The sequence below is a fragment of the Xiphophorus hellerii genome, chromosome 9 (genome assembly GCF_003331165.1).
Source record: "Xiphophorus hellerii strain 12219 chromosome 9, Xiphophorus_hellerii-4.1, whole genome shotgun sequence".
NCBI lineage: Eukaryota > Metazoa > Chordata > Actinopteri > Cyprinodontiformes > Poeciliidae > Xiphophorus > Xiphophorus hellerii.
In genome coordinates, this window is record NC_045680.1 from 13305188 (window position 1) to 13328566 (window position 23379).

General features: G+C 38.4%; 1 protein-coding gene across 1 annotated transcript; it reads left to right on the forward strand.

Annotated features, from left to right (window-relative positions):
• The first annotated feature begins 5254 nt into the window (after positions 1-5254).
• ccdc50a (coiled-coil domain containing 50a) lies at positions 5255-22746 on the forward strand. The gene is made up of 12 exons (XM_032571577.1): positions 5255-5560; positions 9256-9318; positions 11667-11796; positions 14190-14280; positions 14688-14793; positions 17477-18349; positions 18937-19085; positions 19275-19322; positions 19619-19756; positions 20388-20470; positions 20570-20679; positions 20882-22746. Exons 1-12 carry the CDS (start codon positions 5506-5508, stop codon positions 20899-20901), a joined length of 1866 nt encoding a protein of 621 aa, XP_032427468.1. The 5' UTR covers positions 5255-5505; the 3' UTR covers positions 20902-22746.
• Positions 22747-23379: the final 633 nt, after the last annotated feature.

Sequence of the window (23379 nt, forward strand, 5' to 3'; positions counted from 1 at the left end):
GAGAAATGTCTTACCTCCTCAACATCAGCTAATTTATTACCCAACCTCATACCTGCAAAAGTGGAAACGGTTATTATTAGATTATTATGTACATTTTTAAAATTGATTTCAGAAGTAGAATGCATGTTTAGGAACTTAACCTACCCAGTGGGTCGTCTTTTTCCCCACTAGCCAGGGTTTTGTGAAACAGCAATGCAATAATCTTGCTCTGAATGTCTGGGTCGTCTCTGAGGTTAAAAACATGGTTTCCTGAACATACAAAGCAAATGAAAGTCCCACTTTAAGGAAAAACAAATATCTTGTTCAGCCCCATGAAGGAACACAACATTTAAATTTTTTGCATACTCACCAGAGGTAAATATGCTCCTCCCCTCCACACTGATCACTCCTTGCAGTAACAGTAAACCAAGGAGTCCCAGAGAGCAGTTTGTGACTGTGACCCTGTCCATGGCACTCGGTGAATGGTCCTCAATGAACTCCTGCACTATGAGCAGCTTTTACACAACTCAATGGATCCTCTCCTTTGGATCCATTCTGTCAGTATACATTTATAAGTCTTTTAGCTGAGAGGAGGAGCCAGTTCGCTGCTTGAGTCTTAAATCAACATGTAGTCGCTTTAGACTTCGTCAAAAGCTCACAATCTCATAGAGACCGTGAAGCGTTTGAATGAAATACGGTGCTGTGACGTTGCAGTTGCAGGGCAGTAACCCTTCATCACTCTGACATGGCCAAATCAAAGTGATAGGAAGTTATCAATCAGCCGCTTGGTTATGAGAGACCCCTGTCAAATGTTCTTGGCACCTGCACATGCTTTTCTTTTACCGTAATTGCTTCCTTAAATAGCAACATGGGAGTGTGTTGGTCTGGTGAAGAGAGGTGAGTGAATTGGTTCAGTCTGTTGGAGCGCCACAGGAAGAGATGAGATCCTCAATCTTCAGGACTGATTCAAGGCCGAAGGAGCATCCATCACTGGGATCGTGTCAACATCTGATGGGCCTCAGCAGTCTTCCATGCATGTTAAGGAAGCAATGTTGTCCATATCTGCCTAAGGAGCAGAAACTGTGCAGGTGTGATATAGGAAATCACCTGCAAAAATTGTATGATGATGTATGCTAATTCCTACTCTAAGCTGAAAACGTGGGAGTCTTCAATTTAAGCCATAAAGCTGAAGTCATTTAGTCGTTACATACTCCTCACTACTGTCAAGATATACCGGTATGTGACAAGAAAGACGAATGTAATTTCAGGTAATTTAAATTAAAATTGCAGTAAAATTTACTGCAATTAATATTTTAATGATTAAATAATTTTAACTAATTATTTAGGGGGAGTGTTAGAAAAAAACTCTAAATATGGTTAGCAAAATTTTTTACTACTGATTCCTCTTAAATGCTAGAAGAACATTTTTGTTCTCTTTATAGTTAAGTGAGTCCCTTCTGTCTAAAGTATACAAAAATGCTTCTTTGATTTCTAATGATGAAAATTAATGTGACTTGAGAATTAAAGCGCTATTTAAATTCTATTTGCAACCTGAATTGCAAACACTTTTTTGGCCCTTAAATTTTTTTTTCAGTTTTGGGATTGTTAGAGCCACACCCCTAAATGTATTTTTTATTAACCGAGTGAACTCAAACAGGTTTTTTTTTCTTCAAACTATTATGTTGTGGTTCTGTTTGTACATTCAGGGTTGTTGAAAAATAAAAAATACCTGTTGGGTCTTTCTCCATGAAAATTGCATGGTCTCCCAAAATGTATGTTGCCATATTCTGATTCACACAGTCCCAAAACAGAATTGTTAGGTTGATTGTTTCCTAAATTTCCTTTAGGTATGTGAGTGTGTCTGTACTCATAATGTAGGTGTGAGTGCAGACACACACCTACGTTGTGTAGGTGTGAGTGGGTGTGGGCATCATTGTTTGTCCTCTTTGTCTCTATGTTGCTTTGCAAGAGTCTGGTGATTTGTACAGAAGGTAGGTCTCGTCCAATGGACGTTAAATAGGCAACACCCATCCATCCATTGTCAATCTATGAACAATGGATCATAAGTGGATAGATGAGTAGACTAGGGTAGTGGATAGATGAGTAGACTAGGCTAGACTACCCTAGCCCAGTAGACTAGGGTAGTCTACTCATCCTTCCATTGTCAACTTATGAACAATGGATGGATGAGTAGACTAGGGTAGAGTAACCAAAAAATGTTCTCAACTAATAAGTGTAGAATTAAGTGGGGACAGGTGTCTATCTGGTAATGGTATATTGGGCGAGCGGTAGCGTACACAGAGACACATAACCATGTACTCACACACTCACACCCAAGGGCGACTTAGAGAGGCCAATTAATCCAAGTCATGTTTTTGGCCTGTAGAAGGAAGCCAGATACTCAGAGAGAACTCAGAAACACACATGCAAACTCTATGCAGAAAGATCCCAGGCCAAGATATGAACCAATAAGGATCTTCTTGATACAAGGCAACATGCCAACATCCAGTTATATAAAAATATAAAGTGTTTTTGCAATTTCTATTATATTTTTAAAGCATAAAAATGACTTCATTTGTTTGTTTGTTCTTCATGTAAATAACTTTGAATTGCCTTGATGCTGAACATTTTTTATATACATAAAATTACCTTACCTGTTTGTAAGAACAATAAAATGTTTCCAGTGACAATATGTACGGTTTAATGCATACTCATTTGACCACCAAATGGCACAGTAGGCTTTATGACTGCTTCTGGGTATTGCTGATAAATGGAAGTACTCTTTTCTTGTCTTCCTGGATTATGTTATGCTGATCTTTCACACACACTAATAATGCATATTGAGGTTTGTTCTTGTAAGGTAAAAATGTGTGGAAAAAATATTAAGGTTATTAATAATTTAAAGCACAAGGTTCTGTCCCTTTCAGAGGAGTGACAGAGTCTGGGGAAATGTATTGGATGGTAAATAAAACTTAAAGTGTTCAGGTATGGACTCTAAGTATGGACTGTAGAAATATGTTGGTTGGTAAATGGACTGCAGCTGCCCCATAAAACGGCTTTAATTATGTATGACCAGCATGTTGACTCAGTAAGCACTAGAGGGAGCAGTAACACATTAACATATTCAAAATATGCTGTGCTGCTGTGCGGTCGCCTTAGTTTGTGGGAAATGGCAGCTAGAGAAATGAAAAGGCGTGTTCACAACCAATCTCTGGCGACTAGTCTCAAACAAGCAGGAGGATTTATTGTTTCTTTACGAACTTTTATTTTTATGATACCCCCACACAAAAGTGTCGCTAGCATTGTTTATCAGCTGGATCCCTGCTTTTTCACCAGTATTTCCTTAGAGACTGAAGATGCAGCTGCTGCGGCAATGAACAGTCACAAAACCTTGAAAGGCGAGATTGTCAATGTAAACACATGTAGCCGGACTTATACCGGAAGTTGGTCAACTCGGGCTTTTAAAATGAATTTAAACAATTAGAGGCATCTTTTAGTGTTTTTGTTTTGTTCTATTTGTGTCATTCGGATGAAGATTGTGCATTTAGAGTGATTGTAATTTGACCTACAGTTATAAAAATGACAAGACTACAGAGCTGCAACACATTTAGAAACAATTAAAGTTTGTCTTCTTGATTTTTCCATGCTTTAATTTTTCATGGCTATTTTGAATCTTGATAAAGGTTGTTCTTATTGTGTCTGTTTTGGACATTTGTGTGGCTATTTATGGGTTAGGGTGAAGCTCTGCAGTGTGAATGAGTGCAGCTTTGTTCTCAGCCACATCACATGTCACTTTGTCCCTGAACAAGAGACAAAACTCCCACATTTCCTCTTATTTGCTTATCAGTGTGTGACTCAAGAGAAACAGCTTTGAATTTATGGTATGCAGTACACATGCATAAAAGTCTGTCAATATTTGTGAGAAAGCTTGTGATTGTGTTTATTTTTTTGCCTGTTTAGCTTTTTCTGGCAAGATTTTTATTTATTTTTTTATCATAGAGGGTATTATATATTGCAGTTTGGTCAAGTGTGTCATTCTGATTGTTTATCTTAGTGGTTGATTTCTTTTGCTCTTCCATAATATCTCAAAGTGCTCCGTCCACATTAAAATCCTATTTTTTTTGTTTTAATGACATTGTACTAGAATCAGTGTAAAAATATAATTATGATTTAATGAAAAATGATCAATTATAACTTAATAACCATATTAATAATGATGACATTAATAACAAAGATAAGCAATATAATATAGTCCAATAAGCGAAGATTTCTCTTATTTGTGAACTTGGTAGGTGATATGTTGTTGACCAATCAATAAGTCAATCAATTTATTCGATTTAGCAAATTTCATCATTAATTCACAAACACATCCACTTACAGTACTATACACAACTGAAAAAGGGAGCAGGAAGGAGAAAAAGTTTTGTAATTACCATACTCATTGGAGCAATAGCAAAAACAAATGTATCGGACAACTGGGTAGCAACTGGTTACATTTACTCAGTTACATGTCCATGAGTAATGTTTTTGAAAAAAATGTTTCACTACGCTATGCTTTTTACTTTTATTTGAGTTTTATTTGAGACTTTTATTATTTGGTTGAAATTCCTGGCTACTCTATGTTTATTTACAGATGTAAATAAAGGAACAAAAATGCTAGACACAGATACAAACTTACAGTTAATGTTAAAGTGAGTATTCTTGTTTGATTACCATTGCTATAATGTTATTTTTTTATCTGCTGAGCCTGTCTGGCCATTTGGAGGTCAAGTGACTACAGTAAACAGTAGATTTTGTCATGAAAGTACTTACAAGCTTTATACACTACCTACTGTAAGTATAGATTTTCACTTGGAAAATCTTGTAATTAAATAATGCTATTGGAATTATTTTTACTTCTTTAAAATACCAGAACTGAGCTGTATATTTTGCTTTGTCTGAATCCATCATTTAAAAATATTTAATAAGATGTGATTCAGTTATTCAGTTCTTGAATAGCCTGTTTTTTTGTTTGTTTTGTTTTTTTAGCAAGTATGTTTTCACTCTAATTTGAGTTATTTCTTGGGTGGCTACTTCTTACTTTCACTTGAATAAAAATATGTTGACGTAGGAAAATACCATACATGCAAGTTTTTGCATGTCTAAGCTTGTATAAATGTGGTGGCAGAAGAAAGGACTTGTCCAGAGATTCATGCAAGAACCGCACTACTGGAAGCTCGAAGCTTTTACTTTGAAATCTCTACTCCGGAAGTGCAGTAGCTCTTGTTGGCTTGGTGGTCAGGGTGTCGGAAGCGTCCACGGTCAGACACGGAGGGAGGGACGCTCGGCGGAAATCTGACACGCTAGCTCTTCAGCAGCGACGTATCGGCGGAGGGTGGTGACCGAAACTAATCAAAACAGCAGTCCACCACCTGGACCATCAATCCGGGATTTACGAGCAAAGGCGATCAATCACCGGACTGCCGTTAACCTTCGAAAGTCAGCGGGGTTTTTTTTTTTTTTTTTTGACTTCTTACCGGTGACGACATGGCTGAATGTAACGTTAGCATCGACCAGAAAAAACTACCTGGAGTGAAAGAGGGTAATGTCAATAACACGTTTCTCAAATGAATGCGAAACTAGCCAGCGGATGGATGACACTATCTGAGAAATAACGTTGAACCAGTAAATGCAGCTGTCTGGTTTCAAATGCTTTAGCAGTGATGGGAGATAACGGATGCTAGCATACTGAGCAGTATTGACTATACTAGACTCGCATATAGACACCGTAATCCTTAGCCAAATCTGCAGGTGTCGTAGATTTTTTTATTTTTTTATTCCGTTGAAAATCTGCCTCCTGTCAGGATAACTGAAAGAAACATTTATTGTTGTGTCCACGTTTTCTCTGACATTGGGCTAAAGTAAAATTTCTTAAATGTGAATATGAATGTGGCTCTGTAATAGTGGCGTTTCTTTGGTCAGCTGACTCGAGGCTGATCACATGGAGTTGTTGCCTGGTTATTTAGGTATGTTGCTCAGCCAGAGCTCTGAAGACGAGCTCAGTTATGACACATATGACTAACCCTGTTGTGTTTTGGCTGTGAGCTTTTGTCTTTACTCTGATATGCTTAAATCACCTGTCAGACATAACAAACAGGCGCGAAACGACGTCCTTCTATTGTTACTGATACCAGCTGCCTGAAGGGGTTTTTAAGTAGAAATGAATCGCCAGTGGGTGTGTGTTGTGCTTAAACGACCCATGCGTGTCAGTGTGAAGCAGCTGCTCAGCACCATGCTTGTTATTCTGGTCAGAGGGAGAAGAAACCTGCGTTTCCACTGCTCAGTCATGTCTGCAGAGGCAAATATGCAGAGAGCAGTCGGAGAAGTTGTGTATCAGGCCTGAGATTTTTTCACAACCTTGATTAAGGTTCAGTAACCTTTACTAAAAATAGCACAATATTATCAAACTACCATTAAAATGTCATATACACCAGTTACCCAAGTGTTTTTTTTTATTATTTATAAAACAGAAAAGCAAATTATTCTTACTGCTACTGAAATTATGTGACATGCTGGTTTATACAATTGTATTGATATGTATAATGTTTATTGTTACTTTTGGTACATCTTTAGCTTCAACATGACTTTTTTTAAGGATTGGAAATATTCCCATAAAGCTGTAGTCAACTAACTTCATCCAGCTGACTGGAAGTGCACAGCAATATGTTTGAGAAAGACAAGGCTGCTCTACTGTATGCTTCACAAAGCTGGATGAAATTCTGGCCATTAGCTTTATACGGTGTCACAATTACATTATTTTAAGCCATAGAAATGGTGGGAAGGAAAATATTTTTTTGAAAAACCAAGCACAGCTCTAATAACGGTAACCAACCTATGACTATCTTATATTCCCTTACATGGTGTTAAAAAGAGACTTTTTAAGAGGGTGCCCACTTAATCTAATCAGGAGTTGAGTTTGTTTATTGCTCTGTATACAATGCTCCTCTAATTTCCAACCATATGTGTTTAAATCGACCTTAACCTCAGCTGTAAACTTCAATACTTCTGTCCCTCTTAGATGGGTGTTGTAAACACTGTTTGCCAAAGCATTGCTCTTTGCAGCTGTCCCACAAACCCTAATTTAGTCTTAAAACTGCAGTTAAGGTAAGAACAAATTAGCAACAAAACATTTAGGGTTCTTTGGTTAAGAGGATTAAGCATATGGTCATGTCTTTGCTCTGTTAATCAAATTCCAGACTGGCAGGAGACAGTGTGGGGACTTATGGAGTTCATGGCCTTCTCTTGTCATTGTTTAGCCATTTACTACATCTGATTCTCGCCTGATATTTTTTGCTGCAGAGCAGTCCTTACTAAAGAGAAAGATGCAGAGTCGAGAGCAACTTCCAGTGGCATGACACTGTTGCTAAATGTTGCAATTGGCTAACGGTGATGTTTAGTTTTTCCAGCAGAGGCAGAGGAAATTAACTTCAGCTCGGATCAACAATTAGTTGCAGTTTTAATCCCCCGGTTTTGCTCTCCTACGCAGGAAACTTTCTGCATTTGAAGACGAATTTGTCCCAAACCTTAAAATAAATTGAGGAAAGAAAATCTGGTGGGCTCATTTCATAATGTTTCAGATGGATGTGAGGGACTGCTAGGTGTTTTCTATGTGGAAAGCACCCATTCTGCATACAGAATTGTTTCCTGGAGGATTGTTCAAACCACACTAGTACCTTAAGTAGTTATACTAAAACTAGATATGTAAATACTGCTGTAGGTTTCCATTCAGTGGAAAATGATCAGTGATTGTCACATTAGATTCTATCACTGTGGTGCTTATACAGAAATTATACAGAGCAATTTAAAATAGTAAAACATCTAGATTTTGTATCATTTTTTGTATTTTTATTTGTTGTTTAGTGATACATGGAGCTGTGCAACAGTTTTTGGTTTCTTAATCGGCTGCTCTGTAAGATAGCTGTTTGTCCTTTTTGGCTTTTTCCTAGCATGAAGAAAAGAGGCAGAATTATATTTAACTAATATGTTGAGATCCTCTTTTGGTCTAAGTGCAAATGGTAGTTCCTGTTTTATGGTTTCATTTCTTCTTCAGACAACATGATGGCCCTATTTATAAGACTGAGAAACATAGTTTGGCTTTGCATCTCTGTTCAGATATAAAACATCCGAAAAAAACTTTAGATGCACTAATCAATCGATCAGAAATCAGAATGACCGAGTTTCCTCTTGGTGACATGTGCTTGCTAAACAACAGATTAACACTTAAATTTATTAAAGGCATCAAAACTAAAAAAAAAAAATACCTTAGTTTTATTAAAACATCAACTATGAGCAAGTGTAATTAAGAAAATACGTTTTGATGCATTAACTGTTAAAAATATATCTTCATTATTTGTTACACTCAAACTCTTTTCCTCAATCAAGAAACTGACAGCAGATCTTTTCTTTTGCTTATTATAGTCTTTAAAAAAATGCAGAATCAGCAGGTCACATGAAGAAGAATATAGGAAATCGGTATTTCCAGGAAAACCTCTTCTGTTCTTCTCTGTTTATTCTTTAATATTTAAAGCTGAATCAGTCACCTGTCCCAGATGCCAACCCATTTTTAGTCTTTGCAGTTCTGGCTGCCTAAATCAGATTTTTCTTGTTAGCAAATTGTTTAGTTCAGTTCAGAAATGTTTTATTTATCCCAAAGGAGAATTAAATTAAATTGTGACCTTAACTCGTATCATGTTTCTTCAAAGTTCTGTTGTGAATGGTGATGTTGTGGGCAGGAAGGATCTCCTGTAGCAGTCTGTCTCACAATGATTCTGAAAAGGTTACTAAACAAAGACTGTTGCTGTATACAACAACAGCTAACAGCTCAGTTTCTGGGCAGCTGAGATTATATCATGTCCCAGCTGACACAATGAGTTGACAAGCAATGCTAATCCACCTCACTCTTTAAATCTCTCTGTCTCTAGGTTTAGAAAGCCAGGTCTAAGATATTTTTTGTCTAAAAATGTATCGATTCCAAATTATTCATAAATTGTGATCTTACCAAGCTATCCAGACCATATTGAAATTTTTTTTACGTGTCTCATATAAAAATCAGCTGTTTGTTGTTAGCAGATGAACGGGATGTCACTGTAAAGATGTGAAAAACGTCATTCAGATTTAGCTTGTGTGACTCATAGTTTTAATGTTATATCATTCAGTTATTAAAATTATAAATTATATTTTAAGTACTGAATTGGATTCTAATATATTGTGTTTTTTCTGCTTTTCTTCCCTGCTCAGTCTGCAAAGATTTTGCTGTGCTGGAAGACCACTCCCTGGCCTACAACCTCCAAGAACAAGAAAGTAAGAAAGCACAGTTCAGACATGCTTTGTTTTTGTCTCTGAATCCTCATATGCTGAGCTCATAAGACTCCTAACTACTGCCTATTTCAACTAAATGTGTCTTTAGTAGAAATGGACAATATCATGTTATCATTTGGGTTTTTGCTTTTAGTCACAAAACATGATTGAACAGTTACTTTGCTGTTTTATAACACAGCTGCATGCTGCACTCATGTAATTGGGCTTGTGAAGCAGTTCATTTGGTAATTTGTGTGTGTTATTTTTAGTGCAACATTTAGGTTTTATGAGGCTCTGACTGTATGCTGTGGTGGACCCATTGCTAAGCGTGTTGAAAATGTCTTTGTTTGTTGTTTTTTTATACTAGCAATAAGTTTCTCCAAATATTGGAATAAGAATGTAAGTTTATTTGGCTGATTATCAATCTGCATTAAAAAGAAAACATAAAAAATACCTGTAGAGTTTTTTCAAATGCTGTTTTTTAAAAAGAAAATTTGAATTTTTTTTATTATGCTGTATTCTTCATCTCTTTGAAATAAAACATAAAACGTCTTTTGAAGTGTGGCATTTCCAAAGCCCACCATGCTCCATGATGTCGCCCCATTTGGAGAATAAATTTAAAGTGAATCTGCAGCGTCAGTGGATGAATCGCCCATTAAACCAACATAAAATCAGCTTCCCCTGCACAGTTAACCGAGTAGATGGTGCAGAGTGCTTGCAGATGCTTTGGAGCCTTATCTTATTTGTAGGACAAAGGCGGTCTGGTTTGAATCTGCCATATTGTAATGTCTGGGTGTGTCTGTTAGTCCTCGTACGACCCATTAGCTCAGTTTGTGGGACTTTTATTACATAATATGGGAACAAAAAGCTGCATGTTATTTTGAAGGATTTGTTGTCCGGCTGCTGATTTTTTTGTTTTTAATCTTATTTAGATAAATTACATCATGTATTTCTCTAGAAGTTGCTATTTTATCTTGATGTTTGTTGGTTTGATCTGCCTCCTCTTGAGTTTGGCTGAAAGGCTTTTCCTGTCGAGATGGACAGACAAATCTAAATTCCCTAATCAGTCTAGATTTAAAGAACGTCTTCACATATTCTTTGGCATCACTTGTTTGTTGATTTTATAAAGGTCACACGTCATTGCTCAGATTAGTTTTTTTTAAAACATGTTGTTCGTTTCTGTTTACGTAGTGAAAAACTGTACATGCTAAACAATGGGCTTTTTTTATCCATGTCATCAATATGACACTTGAAATCACTATAACAAAGTTAATTATGTACTAAAACCGACCAGATGTGGCCTAACTAAACTCTGAGCCTGCGTTGGAGATAATCACTTTGTGTTTCCTATCCATGATGATCGCCAGCTATACATCATTGTGCCATTACTGATCTTTTCATTTCACCTTTGACCCTGAAGAAGACGACTGGCTAATGTCACATTCTAGTCCACTTAATGTACAAAAATAACTTTTTTAAACAGATGGTTGTCACAAAAACGCTCATCAAATTCTATTCAGCATCTGGTTTTATTTTCATTTCAAATGTTGCGCATACACTTAAGCATCCCGTTGTCAGATGGAAATAATTTTCGCATAGCTCCGTCAGCGTTTGAAATTTGTTCTCTTCATTAAAGAGAACAAATTCCAAATCTCAGCTGAGTTATCTTTTCAAACTAAAGTTTGTGTTTTCATTCCTCCTCCCTTCAAAAGATGAATCGATGGCAGACAAAACGACGTATAAACCTCACTCCTGTCTGTCTGTTTATGTCATAGGTTGTGACATCAACTATCCCCTAAACAGTTTCCATAAGGGTTCAAGTAATCAAAAACTCTCAAAGAAAAATCAATGTTAACCCTTTGACCCTTCATCACTTTGGCACAGCCATGACTCAGTTTCCTCTTTCGATCCCAGCTGCGTAGAACAAAAACTTATAGTAGCTTCTCTCTGTTAAGTCGCCAAATAGGATTGGTCCTTTTCGCTCAAAGCTGGCAGCAGATCAATAACTGGGTGAAACGGAGCCGAGCGAGTGACTGATGCTCTCCATGCCTGCAAAGTGCAGCGAGTGCGTCAGCAAAGCAGGATTTATCATCTGGTACAGCCACAGTGTGCCATCGTGTAACCTTGGATAGACGCCTCAGCTGCAACCTTCATTTCTCAATGAATCGAGTTGTGCTTTTTTTTCATTACGAGACCCAAACGTGTCTGCTGCCCCAAACGTTTATCTTGTCTTCTGTAGACGGTCTTCACAACCCAAAGGCTCGTTGGATAGGAAAACATAAAGAAGCATGTCTTCACTTTGTGTGTACGCAGTTCCCTTCAGAGCAGTGCTTGTCTTTTTGTGTCTGCAGTCGAAAGTCACTTGGCTTCCAACGTCCATAAGAGCCGCCTGGTGCAGAAGGACCTGCAGGTGGCCAAGAAGCTGCAGGAGGAGGAGGACGAGATAGCCAAGATTCAGAACCAGAAACAGAACAGTGACATGTGGGTATTTTAGATACGCCCACACCCACACACTGGTTAAACAAAACGCCTTTAAATTACAGCAGCAGTATCTATTTGGATGTAGCTGCAAAAGCAATTTTTTTTTAACCCTGTGAGCATTTTGAAGTTTGTAGCTCACCCTTCTTATTTTGGCAATGAATGTCCTGAATAGCATTTATAAGGTGATAAAAGGGAAACTTTGCATATTTGTTTATAAAAATGTGCCTTAAACAGATATTACTGCATAATGAAATCATTAACACCAATATATACTTTTTTTCGTCTTTGCCACACAAAAGTTAATTTTATCTCATAGTTGGTGGTAGTGGGGTTTTTTTGTCACATTTGTACTTCCTTATCAGCAAACCCAAACACACGCACATGCACCCCCACACACACACAATCTGCCTTATGCTTTGTCAGAATCTTAAACATTTTTCTTAGACACTGATGGTGTTCATAAAAACACAAATAGTGAGGCAAATAGAGAATTACCACAGATGTTGCAACCCAATGCATTCTGGAATTGACGGGGTGGGGCCATCTGTCAGTCTGTTAAACAGAGAGAAACATTGACAGACAAATAATAGAAAGAAAACGCTAGAGAAAGAGGCTTTGACCTGTGGTCATGATAAATGTAGGCTTTAAAGCAAATTGGATCTGTATGCGCTTTTGGACAACGAGTGATCCCAACCCGCTCTTGCATTGTTTACAGTTTTGTTCTCTCTGTTGATGTTTTTGCTTTTGCCTGCAAACACAGAAGACTGCATCAAATGCAGCTCTTTGTTGTTTTCGGTGTGTTTGCATGTTTCACACATAGGATCTTTAAACCAGCCCTTTAAAGAACACTATTTTCATTGGTTTGCCTCATTTCAAATGTGGTTTTGTCTTTGAAACTCTGGAAACGTTTAGATCACATGCAGACATTGTCATTGCATTCTGTGACTCGAGGTTGTTGAGCCTACTGCTAACTAGCTGCTAAAATACCTTTGCTAGCTAGTTAGCTGTTCTGTGTCTATAGTTGTCAAGTGTAAATTTACTGTCAGTTTGCTAAACGACATTCATCTTTGCCACACGCTCACTTCTGTCACATTCTGTACAAAAAAGCTAAAATATACAGAAGTAGTTTGGTACATTTATGCTGCAGTACAGATCTTAAATGTCATTCATTATAGTCTTAAATTTGAGTTAGCAAAATTCTGATTGAAGTGAAGTCAAGGATATCAGCTCAACACTCTACATTTTTGTCACATCTTTAGTTCTTTGGGTAATGCTAGGATTACTTTTTATCTGAGCCACTTCAGCCTCAACTAGGTTGTAAAATGTATCACTGGGCTCTCAAACTCAACATTAAATGTTGGTTTAGTAACGAAAAACTGGCTCTCATCTGTGGTCACTGTGGCTACATCAGATTAATGATAAAACAGGACATAATCTTGCCTTAAATCTAACCTAAATCTATTTACTGGTGTGCATTGATTAGAAATGCCAGATTTTGAGTTCAGTTCCACAGTCTTTAGTAGTAAGAAGTCAATCAAATCTGTGATAACGTCTGCTGGACGAGTTTCGAAACGTAATTTGAAATTCTTTCCGGAAAGTTTCAATTTGTACAATCATGGTGGCACTGCTGAATCGGTGATGTCAGTGTATGAAGTGCTGTTTCAAACATGCATGGACTGTTCCAGTAGAGAGAGGACTGATCCTCCATCGTGTTTACTGCCACATCAAGCACTCCCACTCACAGACCTCCAAGCAGGCATTCGCAGACTAATGCCAAAAACAGACACCTGGTACTTTAAATTAAGATGCCACTAATGTTTTTTTACCCTCCTGTTTATCGAGCTCAACTCGTTCTGCGCTGTTAACACTCATATTGCTTACAGGTGCAGCGCAGGGTAGAAAACCTGTGGTGTCTGCCCTTTAGTGGACTGTGACAGCTTTCTAGTCAGATGGTGTTGCCTACATGTTTGCAGAGGAGCGAGCCAAGACAGCCTTTTGAGATCAACATCACAGAGAAGCTCCTGCCAAAAACTCCTCCAACATCTCTGGTTATTCTCCAGATTACACTTTACACCCAAGGATTGCTTTGAAGTATTTTATTAATAATATTCAGAAGTATTTCAATGCTTATTAGCTGAATAATTATAGAAATTCTTAATCCTCAGATGTCAAAGCATTTATCAGGAAAAAAATTAAGACACACACAGAAATTCTTTACTGTATTTTATGGATGGATTATACGTATCTGAATAAAAAACAAAAAATGAAAAATGTTTACTGATGTTCACTTGAAATATTTGAAGTGACCACAGCAACCTTGCTAGTATCCTAACCTTTCTCTTTCTTGTTTGATTCCATCTTGTTTTGGCTCACCAACTCTTTGGGATTCCCAGCGAGCGACAGGACGTGGAGATTGCACATGAGATTCAGGAAGAACTGGTCCGACAGGCGGAGCAGCAGCGACAGCAGGAAGAGAAGGATGCAGTAAGAAACATAAACTCTCACAGACGATGTTTAATATGTGCAAAGGCTACAGTCATCGGCACGATTGCTCTGGGTTTAATTCCCTGGCTTGGGCCATTTGCAGCATGACTTCCCTTTCTTTCTTCACCCTTTTTCCTGTCATCTTACTGTTTACTAAAATAAAATCTTTAAATACACTTTCATAAACAACTGGCATAAATTGTTCAAACCTAATCGATTCATCCATTGTCCATGAAACTGTGTGTAAATCTGAACGACTATCAACAACACTGTTCCTCATTTTGATACTTGTAAAATATGGAATGATGATTTGCTTACCCCATAACACATTGTTTCAGATCAAACACATTTGTTACAGATGATCCAGTTTTATGTTCACTTTGGTCTGTTTTGTTTGTTTTTTGCAGGCCATCGCTCGAAAGCTGCATGAGAAGGAGATGATGAAAGAGGAAAGGAGGAGACAGAAACAGATGGAAGCAAAATATGAGGAGGATTACTTTGAGGATCACGGAGGTGGGGAGCACACCACAGCTCATGTTGATGTTTTGCTGTTTCCTTTTGATGCCGGTATGAGCTCATGTGGGACTACAGGGGTAAAGATGTTTTTCTTTCTTCAAGACGACCGTTTCCTTCCAGCGCTGAAAACGCGAGAGGATTTGCCTTTGATTCATTGGGGTCCTTGTGATTGCTGCTGCTGACTAGAGGGAAAGATCTAGAATTAGACCCGTGGGAGAACAGAGTGCAGCTGCTGATGTAAAGGGATTTTTAGTGGGCTTGAATTACAGCTTTAATGTGCTTTGTCTAATTATAAATGAGCAGAAGTGTTAGTGATTAAGGAATGCATTATAAGAACACCCCATGAATCCTTAAGTGATTTTTACACCTCAGAAACATAAGTTTTAGCTTTTAGCCACTCTTCTATGATATGTTGGCGAGCATCTTTGTGTCGCACATTGTTTTTCATTCTCATCCCACTCCTGACTGTGCTGTAGTGCCATATTATTTTGACTGCATAAAAAGACATTTTCTTTTCTGCGCTTTGTAAATTTCACCCCATGCTGACGAATTTTAATGAACATCATTTCCAGTTTTCTAAATGAAGATTTCTTTGTAGAAAATATCTCTTTCCATTTTAAGCATGCAGCGTCGAGGTCTGATAACAGCCTTGAAGTTTTTCGATTGAGGGCGTGAATTTGGGTGTGGTTTCTTTCTTTTCCCTCCTTCGGAGTCTTCTCATCTGGCTGAACGTAGCAGGTCAAATAGACTCTGACATTCCCCCCCAAAACATTGAGATTTTTTTAATGGAAAGATGTAAAAAAAAAATGTTTTATCTCAATGGTTACCAGATAGTTTTGTCTCTCTTTTATTAAAAAGTGTGTTGATCCTCAGGTTTTCTCAGCTGGCGGACTGACTCTCACTTCTCAAAAAGGCGGCTTCTGAGTGCTTGCGGCTTTGTGTAGACAAAGACACTGGCCTCTTTGTTGACATAAACAGGACTGGGCAAGTGTCTGCAGCCGTCGGGCCTTTCTGCCCCCCTCTATCAATGTTGTTTGAATCCATCGTGTTGCCTGAGCTCCTTGCGCCGGTTGCAGCCGCTCTTACTTGCTCTCATAATAATTTTTGTGGCAGCAGCGCTATGTTTGCCGTCCAGCCCTGTAAGTTACGTCACTGCTCGCATTGTGAACTCCCTGCTGGGTTTGTGTGTTCACATAGCAGGTTAAGTGTGATCTTGCTGGAGGCTGTGGTTGCTCTTTTGTTTACTCTGTATCTCAACCAATGTGGGAAAGACGTCAGCAAGCAACTTGCAGGTTACAGGATTGTTACTTTTTAAATGTGTTGGTATGTGAACCGTTTTTGACTGTAGTGCTGCTCTGCATGTTAGATTTCCATTAGAAATATGCAACTTGTGTCACAGTTGAATATTTTAGCTCTTTACTTATTGATACCAGGCTATGATAAATGAGTGTAATTCTGCAGATGGCAGTAGGACCACAGGGCGCTCGATTTTTTTAAAATTATTTATTTATTTATTTTTTTCACATTCTGTCTGTTATACTACCATGACATAGTGACAGTTTTAACAAATATGTAAAAAAAATCATTTTATTAAATAAAAGTTACGTACTACAGCTTTAAGCTTAAGTGAACTTGAGATACAGAGATGGAAAATGATCAAACACACACAAATGAGTCCACCTCTGAATGACTCAAACAAAATTAAGGTTTTGGAGTGGCCTAGTTAAAGTTCAAACTTAAATCTAATTGAGATGCTTTTTACGGATGAATTAAAACAATTCTGGTAAGAAGAGTGAGCCGATATTCTTAATAGTGATGTAAAACATTCATTGCCAGGTGCTGCAGATGCATGAAGGCAGGCAGAGGATTACTTTTTCACATAGGCTAAGGTTCATTTTCTCTCAAAACTGTACCTCATATTAGCAATCGTGCGAAACCAGTTGATTCTTATCGGGCTTCTCACAGGAAATGAGGTCTCTTTACTGTATTTGCTAATCTCAGTGACCTACAGACCAGCTAGTTTCCGGTACGGAGGTCTCCGCCTGACACTGGATTTTAAACACACCTCATCCATACTCCGTTTTCCTCAGCCGAACAGAAAAGAATAAAATTTAAAACTCGTCTTGTCACCTTGGAGCAGGCACCAGTTATTTCTGTTCCTCCCTCTTCTTTTTTTTTCTTTTAGACAGCTAAGTCGATTTGATTTGAGCAGGCTGTCAGATAACAGGAATTCCTTTGCAATGACTCTGATCTGAGCTTTGTTCATTTCCACTTGCTTTGTCTGTCACATGCTAACAGCCAGCAGACTGGTTTTCACTGAGGTGTTTTCCCAGCTCTGATCGGTGTTGTCCTGAACGTTTGTTGTTGCAATAATTCCAGATTTCTTATAGCATGAACAGGAAATGAGCTGCACAGTATTTTGAAAGCATTATTTAAATATGTAACTAATGTTTTTATTTTCTTGAATAACACACACTAACTTCGAAACACAAAGCAAACAGTTCTGGGCATTTTGGGAGCGTCTAACACCTACGTCCATGGCATTCTCTCTGTGCCTTGACCATCCCTCTCCTCGCAGGTGCTGCGTTTACCTGCATGCTTAACAGCAGTCTTGGCTCATAGCATCCTGTTTGTTGTTGTTTTTTCCTCACTATTCTTCCCCCACCTCGTCCTTCATCAGAGCCAAGATCTGCCGATGTGGACAAACGAACCCGTCAGACGTCTAGATCTCCAGACCTACATGATTCATACTCTCCTTCGCGCTCAAACAGAAAACACTCTCCAGATTATTATTCTGCTGAGGCTAAAAGGAGCCGGCACCCAAAGCAAGACTCTGCAGCACTTCGTGGTCACTCCAGATACCCAGAGCACTACGTGGAGGCAGAGCGAGGCCGTAGCAAGCACGCAGACCCGTGTCCAGAGCACCTACTGCCCTCTAGAGGCAAGCATGGGGACAGCTACCCAGAGTTTGAGCCTTCATACACTGGCAGACCCAGGGAGCAGGGGCAAATGGAAGATGGAGTGATGAGAAGGAAGGAAAAACCAGCCAGACCGCCGCCTCCACATACTACTGTAGAAAGAGACAAGGACAGGGAGAAAGACAGGCAAAGATATGATAGGGACAGGGACTATAAAACGGAGAGACACATAGAGGAGTACACAAGAGGAAGGGAGCAGGATGCCAGGCAGAGAAGAGAACGGGAAAAATCCAGAGATAGAATACCAAGCGATGACGGACCGAGAGACGGAGACAGACACAGACAAAAGGACAGACAACAAACCAGGAGCAAAGACCGAGCACTTGATCTGGACTTTTTGGAGCCAGAATACATCAGGGACAGGCCAAGAGATAAGAGGGGCTCCTGGGAGGAGGAAGAGGATGATGGTGGGAGGAAGGCCAGGAGCCGGCAGCTCATCCACTCCAGCCCAGTAGAAGTGTTTGACGTGTTAACAAACAGCGAGGCTCGAGGAGGAACCAGGGAGATCCGGGACCTCTTGCAGGTTGAGTCTCCTGGAACAGAGCGCAGTCACAGCCAGCCCAGCAGAGAGACAGGTACCACCAGTCCCCTCTGGGCGCTGTCGGGTGTTTGTGTGGTTGCTGCCCTTGCTTTCCGCTGTGAAAATCTCCGGTGGTGGGTCGATCTAACAGACAAATCACTAGTGGCTCTGATGGTTTAGATGTTTCTCTCTGCTTCCATGTTGTGGGATTTTCTCTTTCTGCCATTGTTTCCTGGTTTGTGATGTTGAGTCTGGGTGTTCATGTTCTGCAGGTTTCATGAACTGGAACAGTTTGGCATTAACAACGAGCTTCAGGGCTGCTCAGCTGGTTGTAATATTAACCAAATTAGGAGAATCTACCAAACAAAACATGATGATTCACACCAGTAAAGATACACTGCAGCCCTTTGAAACATGCCACATGACAACATATGAATAGCTTCTGACCAATTAGATATTTTGTAATCGGTTAATAAGAAAACACATTTTCATAATTAGATAAACCTCTCTCTCTATAATCAAAAGAAGCATATCCAATCGTTCTTCCTTGATTGTGCAGAAACAAGCAGTAGTATTCTCACCGTTTCTTGGTTTCCCAGTATTCTGGCATAGACCAACCATTTCATGGGGTTGCTCCTACAGGCCATGTTGACAAAGGAAGTGGCTCAGTTATCCCAGAAACCGAGTATGGATTGACTGAAGCCACAAAGGGGTTGACGAACCTTGACCTTCGGGAGCAAGAGCTGAAGGACATGGAGGTCGCCAGAAGACTTCAGGAGGAGGAACTCAAGGTGAGAACACTTTGAAATGTCTTGTTGCTTAAATGCACGCTACAAATAAACTTGCCTTGCCACAAACTGCAGGCACACCCTGTAATTGTTTTCCCTTTCAGTGTTAAGTCTGGTATGCTTTTTTCTCTTTTTTTTCCACCTCATTTATTTTTATTTTAATTCAAGTTTTTTAAATGTTTCTTGTTTCAGCGAATGAGCAATATGAAGGAGCGTGCAGCTCAGGTGGCAAAAGACGAGGCAAGTTTTAATAAGGTCTTGTTTTACATCTTTTTGATGTATTTTTTTGTTTTTGTCCTTAGTTCAGAGAGTTTGCCTGTGACTAATTCACAGGCAAACCTGAGTTTTAAATTGATGCTTAAGCCATTGATTATTTAAAGACAAATATTTCAGTAGTTAAAGTCCTGCTATGGTAATTGGTCTCCTCATTTTCAGATTGTTTAATGAGAACAGTATTTCAACTGAGTGCACATGAAATCCTATTGGACATGGATCCTTGTCGTTCTTTTGCTATCTTTGTTTTGTCGATCTGACAGGAAATTGCTCGATCCTTGATGGAAAAGGAGAAGAAGGAGTACAGAAAGAACCGAGAACGTGAGAAAGAGAAGGAACGAGAGAGGATGGCCATGGAGAAGATGGCCGTGGAGAGGAAACGACCAGAGGGAAACTACAAGGTAACTCCCAGTGGCCACACCATCCACTTCTGTTTAGTTGTACAGTGCTGCTGCACAACACAAGGGACTTCAATTCAATTCAATTAATTTTATTTATGCATTACCAATTCACAACAAATGTTGTTGCAAGGCACTTTACATAAAAATAGTTTCAATTTAATCACACATTCATTCTAATTAATCCTAGTCATTGAACAGTACTCAGTGTTTTATTAAATATTCAAAGTAGTTTAAAAAGTTTGTGTTTATGGAAACCCAGCAGAGTCATTGACTTGCAGCATTGGACGATCAAGTAGCGACAATCACTTGTTGGCTTGACGATAAAAAAGAAAAGATGTTTCAGTTTTCTTTTGTATAGGTCAAACTCCATTGAATCACTACAACCAATTAATTATTTTACCAACTTATTAACTAATATTTTTTTAATATTTCTGCCTGAATTAAAATGACTTGTGTTTGTGTTGCCTTGTTTACATTTATTTACAGACTTATTTGTTTACTTGTATAACTGACTTTTTAATTATGCTATTTATTTGACTTACCTAGCGGATTGTTGTATTGTTGTTTTGTTTATGTAATTTTTTACAGCTAAATTATTCATTTATTGACTTATTTATTTATCCGCTCACAGCCAAGTTCGGAGGAAGCTGCGTGGCCCAGATCGAGAGATGAGTATGAATATCACAGACAGAGAAACAACAACAGACCTGTCCGGTACAAGGCCCATTCAACAACCAGTAGTTTTACTCCAGTAAATCAGTAAATCAGATTCTGTTTGTGCGTCAGATGACTGATGTGTCTCTGTTGTCTCAGGCCTCCTCAGCCTCGCACTCCTGATTATGAGAATGTTAGCTCGGTCTACGTCTACTCGGACCACCATGCTGCCTCTCGCCCTCCACAAAGACCTGAAGCAACTTATAGAGGTACTTCATAGTATTCTTAAAAGATCAGAAATTTTCACACGAAAAATTTTTGTGATTGGTCAGTGAGTCATTTTTTAAAATTTTTATTATATTTTTTCAAAATTATTGGATGCTTGGATCAGCAGTAGAAACAAAATACACAGAGATAAGTGACCTGATCAACCAATACAAAGCATCCTAATAAATATCTGTTGTTTTTCAGGTGCCTATCAGAAGCGGTGACTCGAGATCTGTACCTTAAAATGACTGTACCTTATCCAAACATGCTGTCAACCATCCATCTTTTTCTTTGTGTAGTCTTTTCCTTTTTTAAAATATTTATCTTTTTTGACCATTCACCAAAAACGTTGATACAATCTTTGTGTTTAGACTTGGGATTTTTTTGTATTCTTTTTTTTTTTTTTTTTTTTTGGAGCAGTGTTGGAACAACATTTTTATTGTATATTTTTTTTTGTATTTTCTATTTGTTAATAATGACGTTAGCACTAGCCAAAGGAGCAGTTTAGCCACAAAAATCTCCCATGATTCTGAGGTGTTTAAAGGGCCTGGCTCTTTACTTGCTCTGGTCATTGCGTGCTGACGTTTGTTTTACTCTGGATTGTGCCATCATCGTCATCATCATAATCATCATCATCAAGGCTTTATGCCTCTTCTGGGTGGACGTACTGGAGCCATGTAGTTTCTTCATGTTGGACATGTCAGTCTGCTCCAGCTGCTACAGTGTCTTGTATATCAACATGGCAGCTGCTTTTTACATATGTGCTGTTCAATAGACTGACTCTCTCTTATGTGCCACTCAGCCCGTGACTTTTAGGGGGTTTGTTCTCTTGCTCTTATTTTAGAAGAATTAAAACAGGCCTTTAACACGGTGCTGTTAGCTCTGGCTTTGTTTCTGTTTTATTTTGTTACAGCGAGCTCAGCAACAATCCATTAAACGGCTTCTGGCCGTTCTTTCCTGCTTTTCAGAGGCATTGTTTGTCCTCTGTACCTTCAAACTGAACGTAGTATGACTGTAAATGAATCACTGTTTCTCTGTGCATGCTTACTGAGACTGTACATGCATTTCAGCTGTATATTAAATAATCCGGCTCTTACTTAATGATCAGAAAGGGCTAAAGCCACAAAAAGCCAATAATGTTCTCTGTGAATAAACAAAATATCTACTTGTTCATATCCTCTGTATAAAAGGACTTTTCTGCCACTTTTTCATATCTCCAATCTGAAACTGAGATGCATGTACGTTGCTTGTCTGTCGAAGCTGAAATTGTGCTTACTGCACAGAGGTGGTATGTTTGGTTTTCTTTTTAATCCTGATGTGCTGTCAGTATGTGAAATGATTGTGTAAAATTCTAGATTACTTTTGATTTTGTGCTGTACCAGTTATATATGTTCACAAAGGGACCTTTCTATTTATTTTTATACAAAATGTTGACTTTCCTGCCATTGTTTTCTCATGCTCAAGCTTTTTCTGACGTCACTTCCAGGTTTTTGTCTTTAATTCAAAGGCAGACATCCCTTCCTGTACGGAATCAAGATAACAGACAATTACACAGCACAAGTTCATCTTAATGAAGAGAAGTCCTGCTGAAAGATAGATTTATTATTTTCTGTTTTGTTTTTTTTAGTAAAGGAACAGAAAATGAAGAGCACATTTATTCTTTTAAGTTTAGGAAAATTAATATAATGGCAATTATTTTTTTTGAATACTCAGTGCTGCTTCTGAACTCCCATGTTGTCATAAATGTTGCTGAAATAGAAAACTAGCTTCCAAACCGAGTTTTCCTGCTGCAGGCAGAAATGTGGCAGTTTATTAAAACCCAAGTATGAGCCGTTTGCGTTGCTGGAGACAAACATGAAGATGTTGAATTGAACTTTGTGCTAACTGTTGACTGAATGAGATGTGTGCCATATGTTATTACTTTTCAGGGACTTAAAATGGTTGAGAAATTGTAAAGCTGTAGCAGATCCATTTCCTTTATAAATGGGGCTTCTAATGTATTATTTGAAGAGAGCGCCACCTTGTGGGCGCCTCAGTGATTGGGGATTAAAAAGTGATTTAACTGATCAGTTTTGAGTTCTTGTGTTTATTGATCATAAGAACAATATTTAAAATAATTTAGATTATTTTAAGTTCAGACATACCATTTTAATTTACAATACTTGCTAAAGGTCTTAACTTTTCACTGTATGCTGTCAGTCGATGCATTTGAGATGTTTGTGTTTTTCGACCAGCAGTTGTGATCACAATTCTCACAATAGGAAACTACTATAAACAAGGCAATTCTGGGTTGTTTTTTCTTCAAATGTACTTATTACAGATCATAATGGGTACAGGTAATGGTTGCACCTGTAACCATTATCACCAATATAGGTCACCCTAGTGGTGACCTTTGGTTCTCAAACTGTGATCCTAAACTTGCTTTCAGTGAAACTAATTACATTTTGGCAGAATTGTATCTTTTCCAAAGCTTTCCTGAAAATTTAGCAAATGATGTCTTTCTCCGATTTTGAGACAATTTCTTTTACTCACTTTTAGATGGTAGATATTGTGCTGGTTGTGTTTTCAGCTCCACACAAAACTACGACATCATTTGCAATCTGTACTGACGCTGTGGACAAAGCTAAGTATGGATACAAACACTGTTGTTCTGCTACTGGTCTACCAGCTTCACAATTTGCAGGAATCTGCTTGTGTGCAGA

Bases quoted from the DNA above. Each gene is read 5' to 3' on its own strand.
- ccdc50a (XM_032571577.1), top strand. From the start codon at position 5,506: ATGGCTGAATGTAACGTTAGCATCGACCAGAAAAAACTACCTGGAGTG. The intron at 9,319-11,666 runs GTAAGAAAGCAC...TTGTGTCTGCAG, and splicing joins CAACCTCCAAGAACAAGAAA to TCGAAAGTCACTTGGCTTCC. The intron at 18,350-18,936 runs GTACCACCAGTC...TTGCTCCTACAG, and splicing joins CCAGCCCAGCAGAGAGACAG to GCCATGTTGACAAAGGAAGT.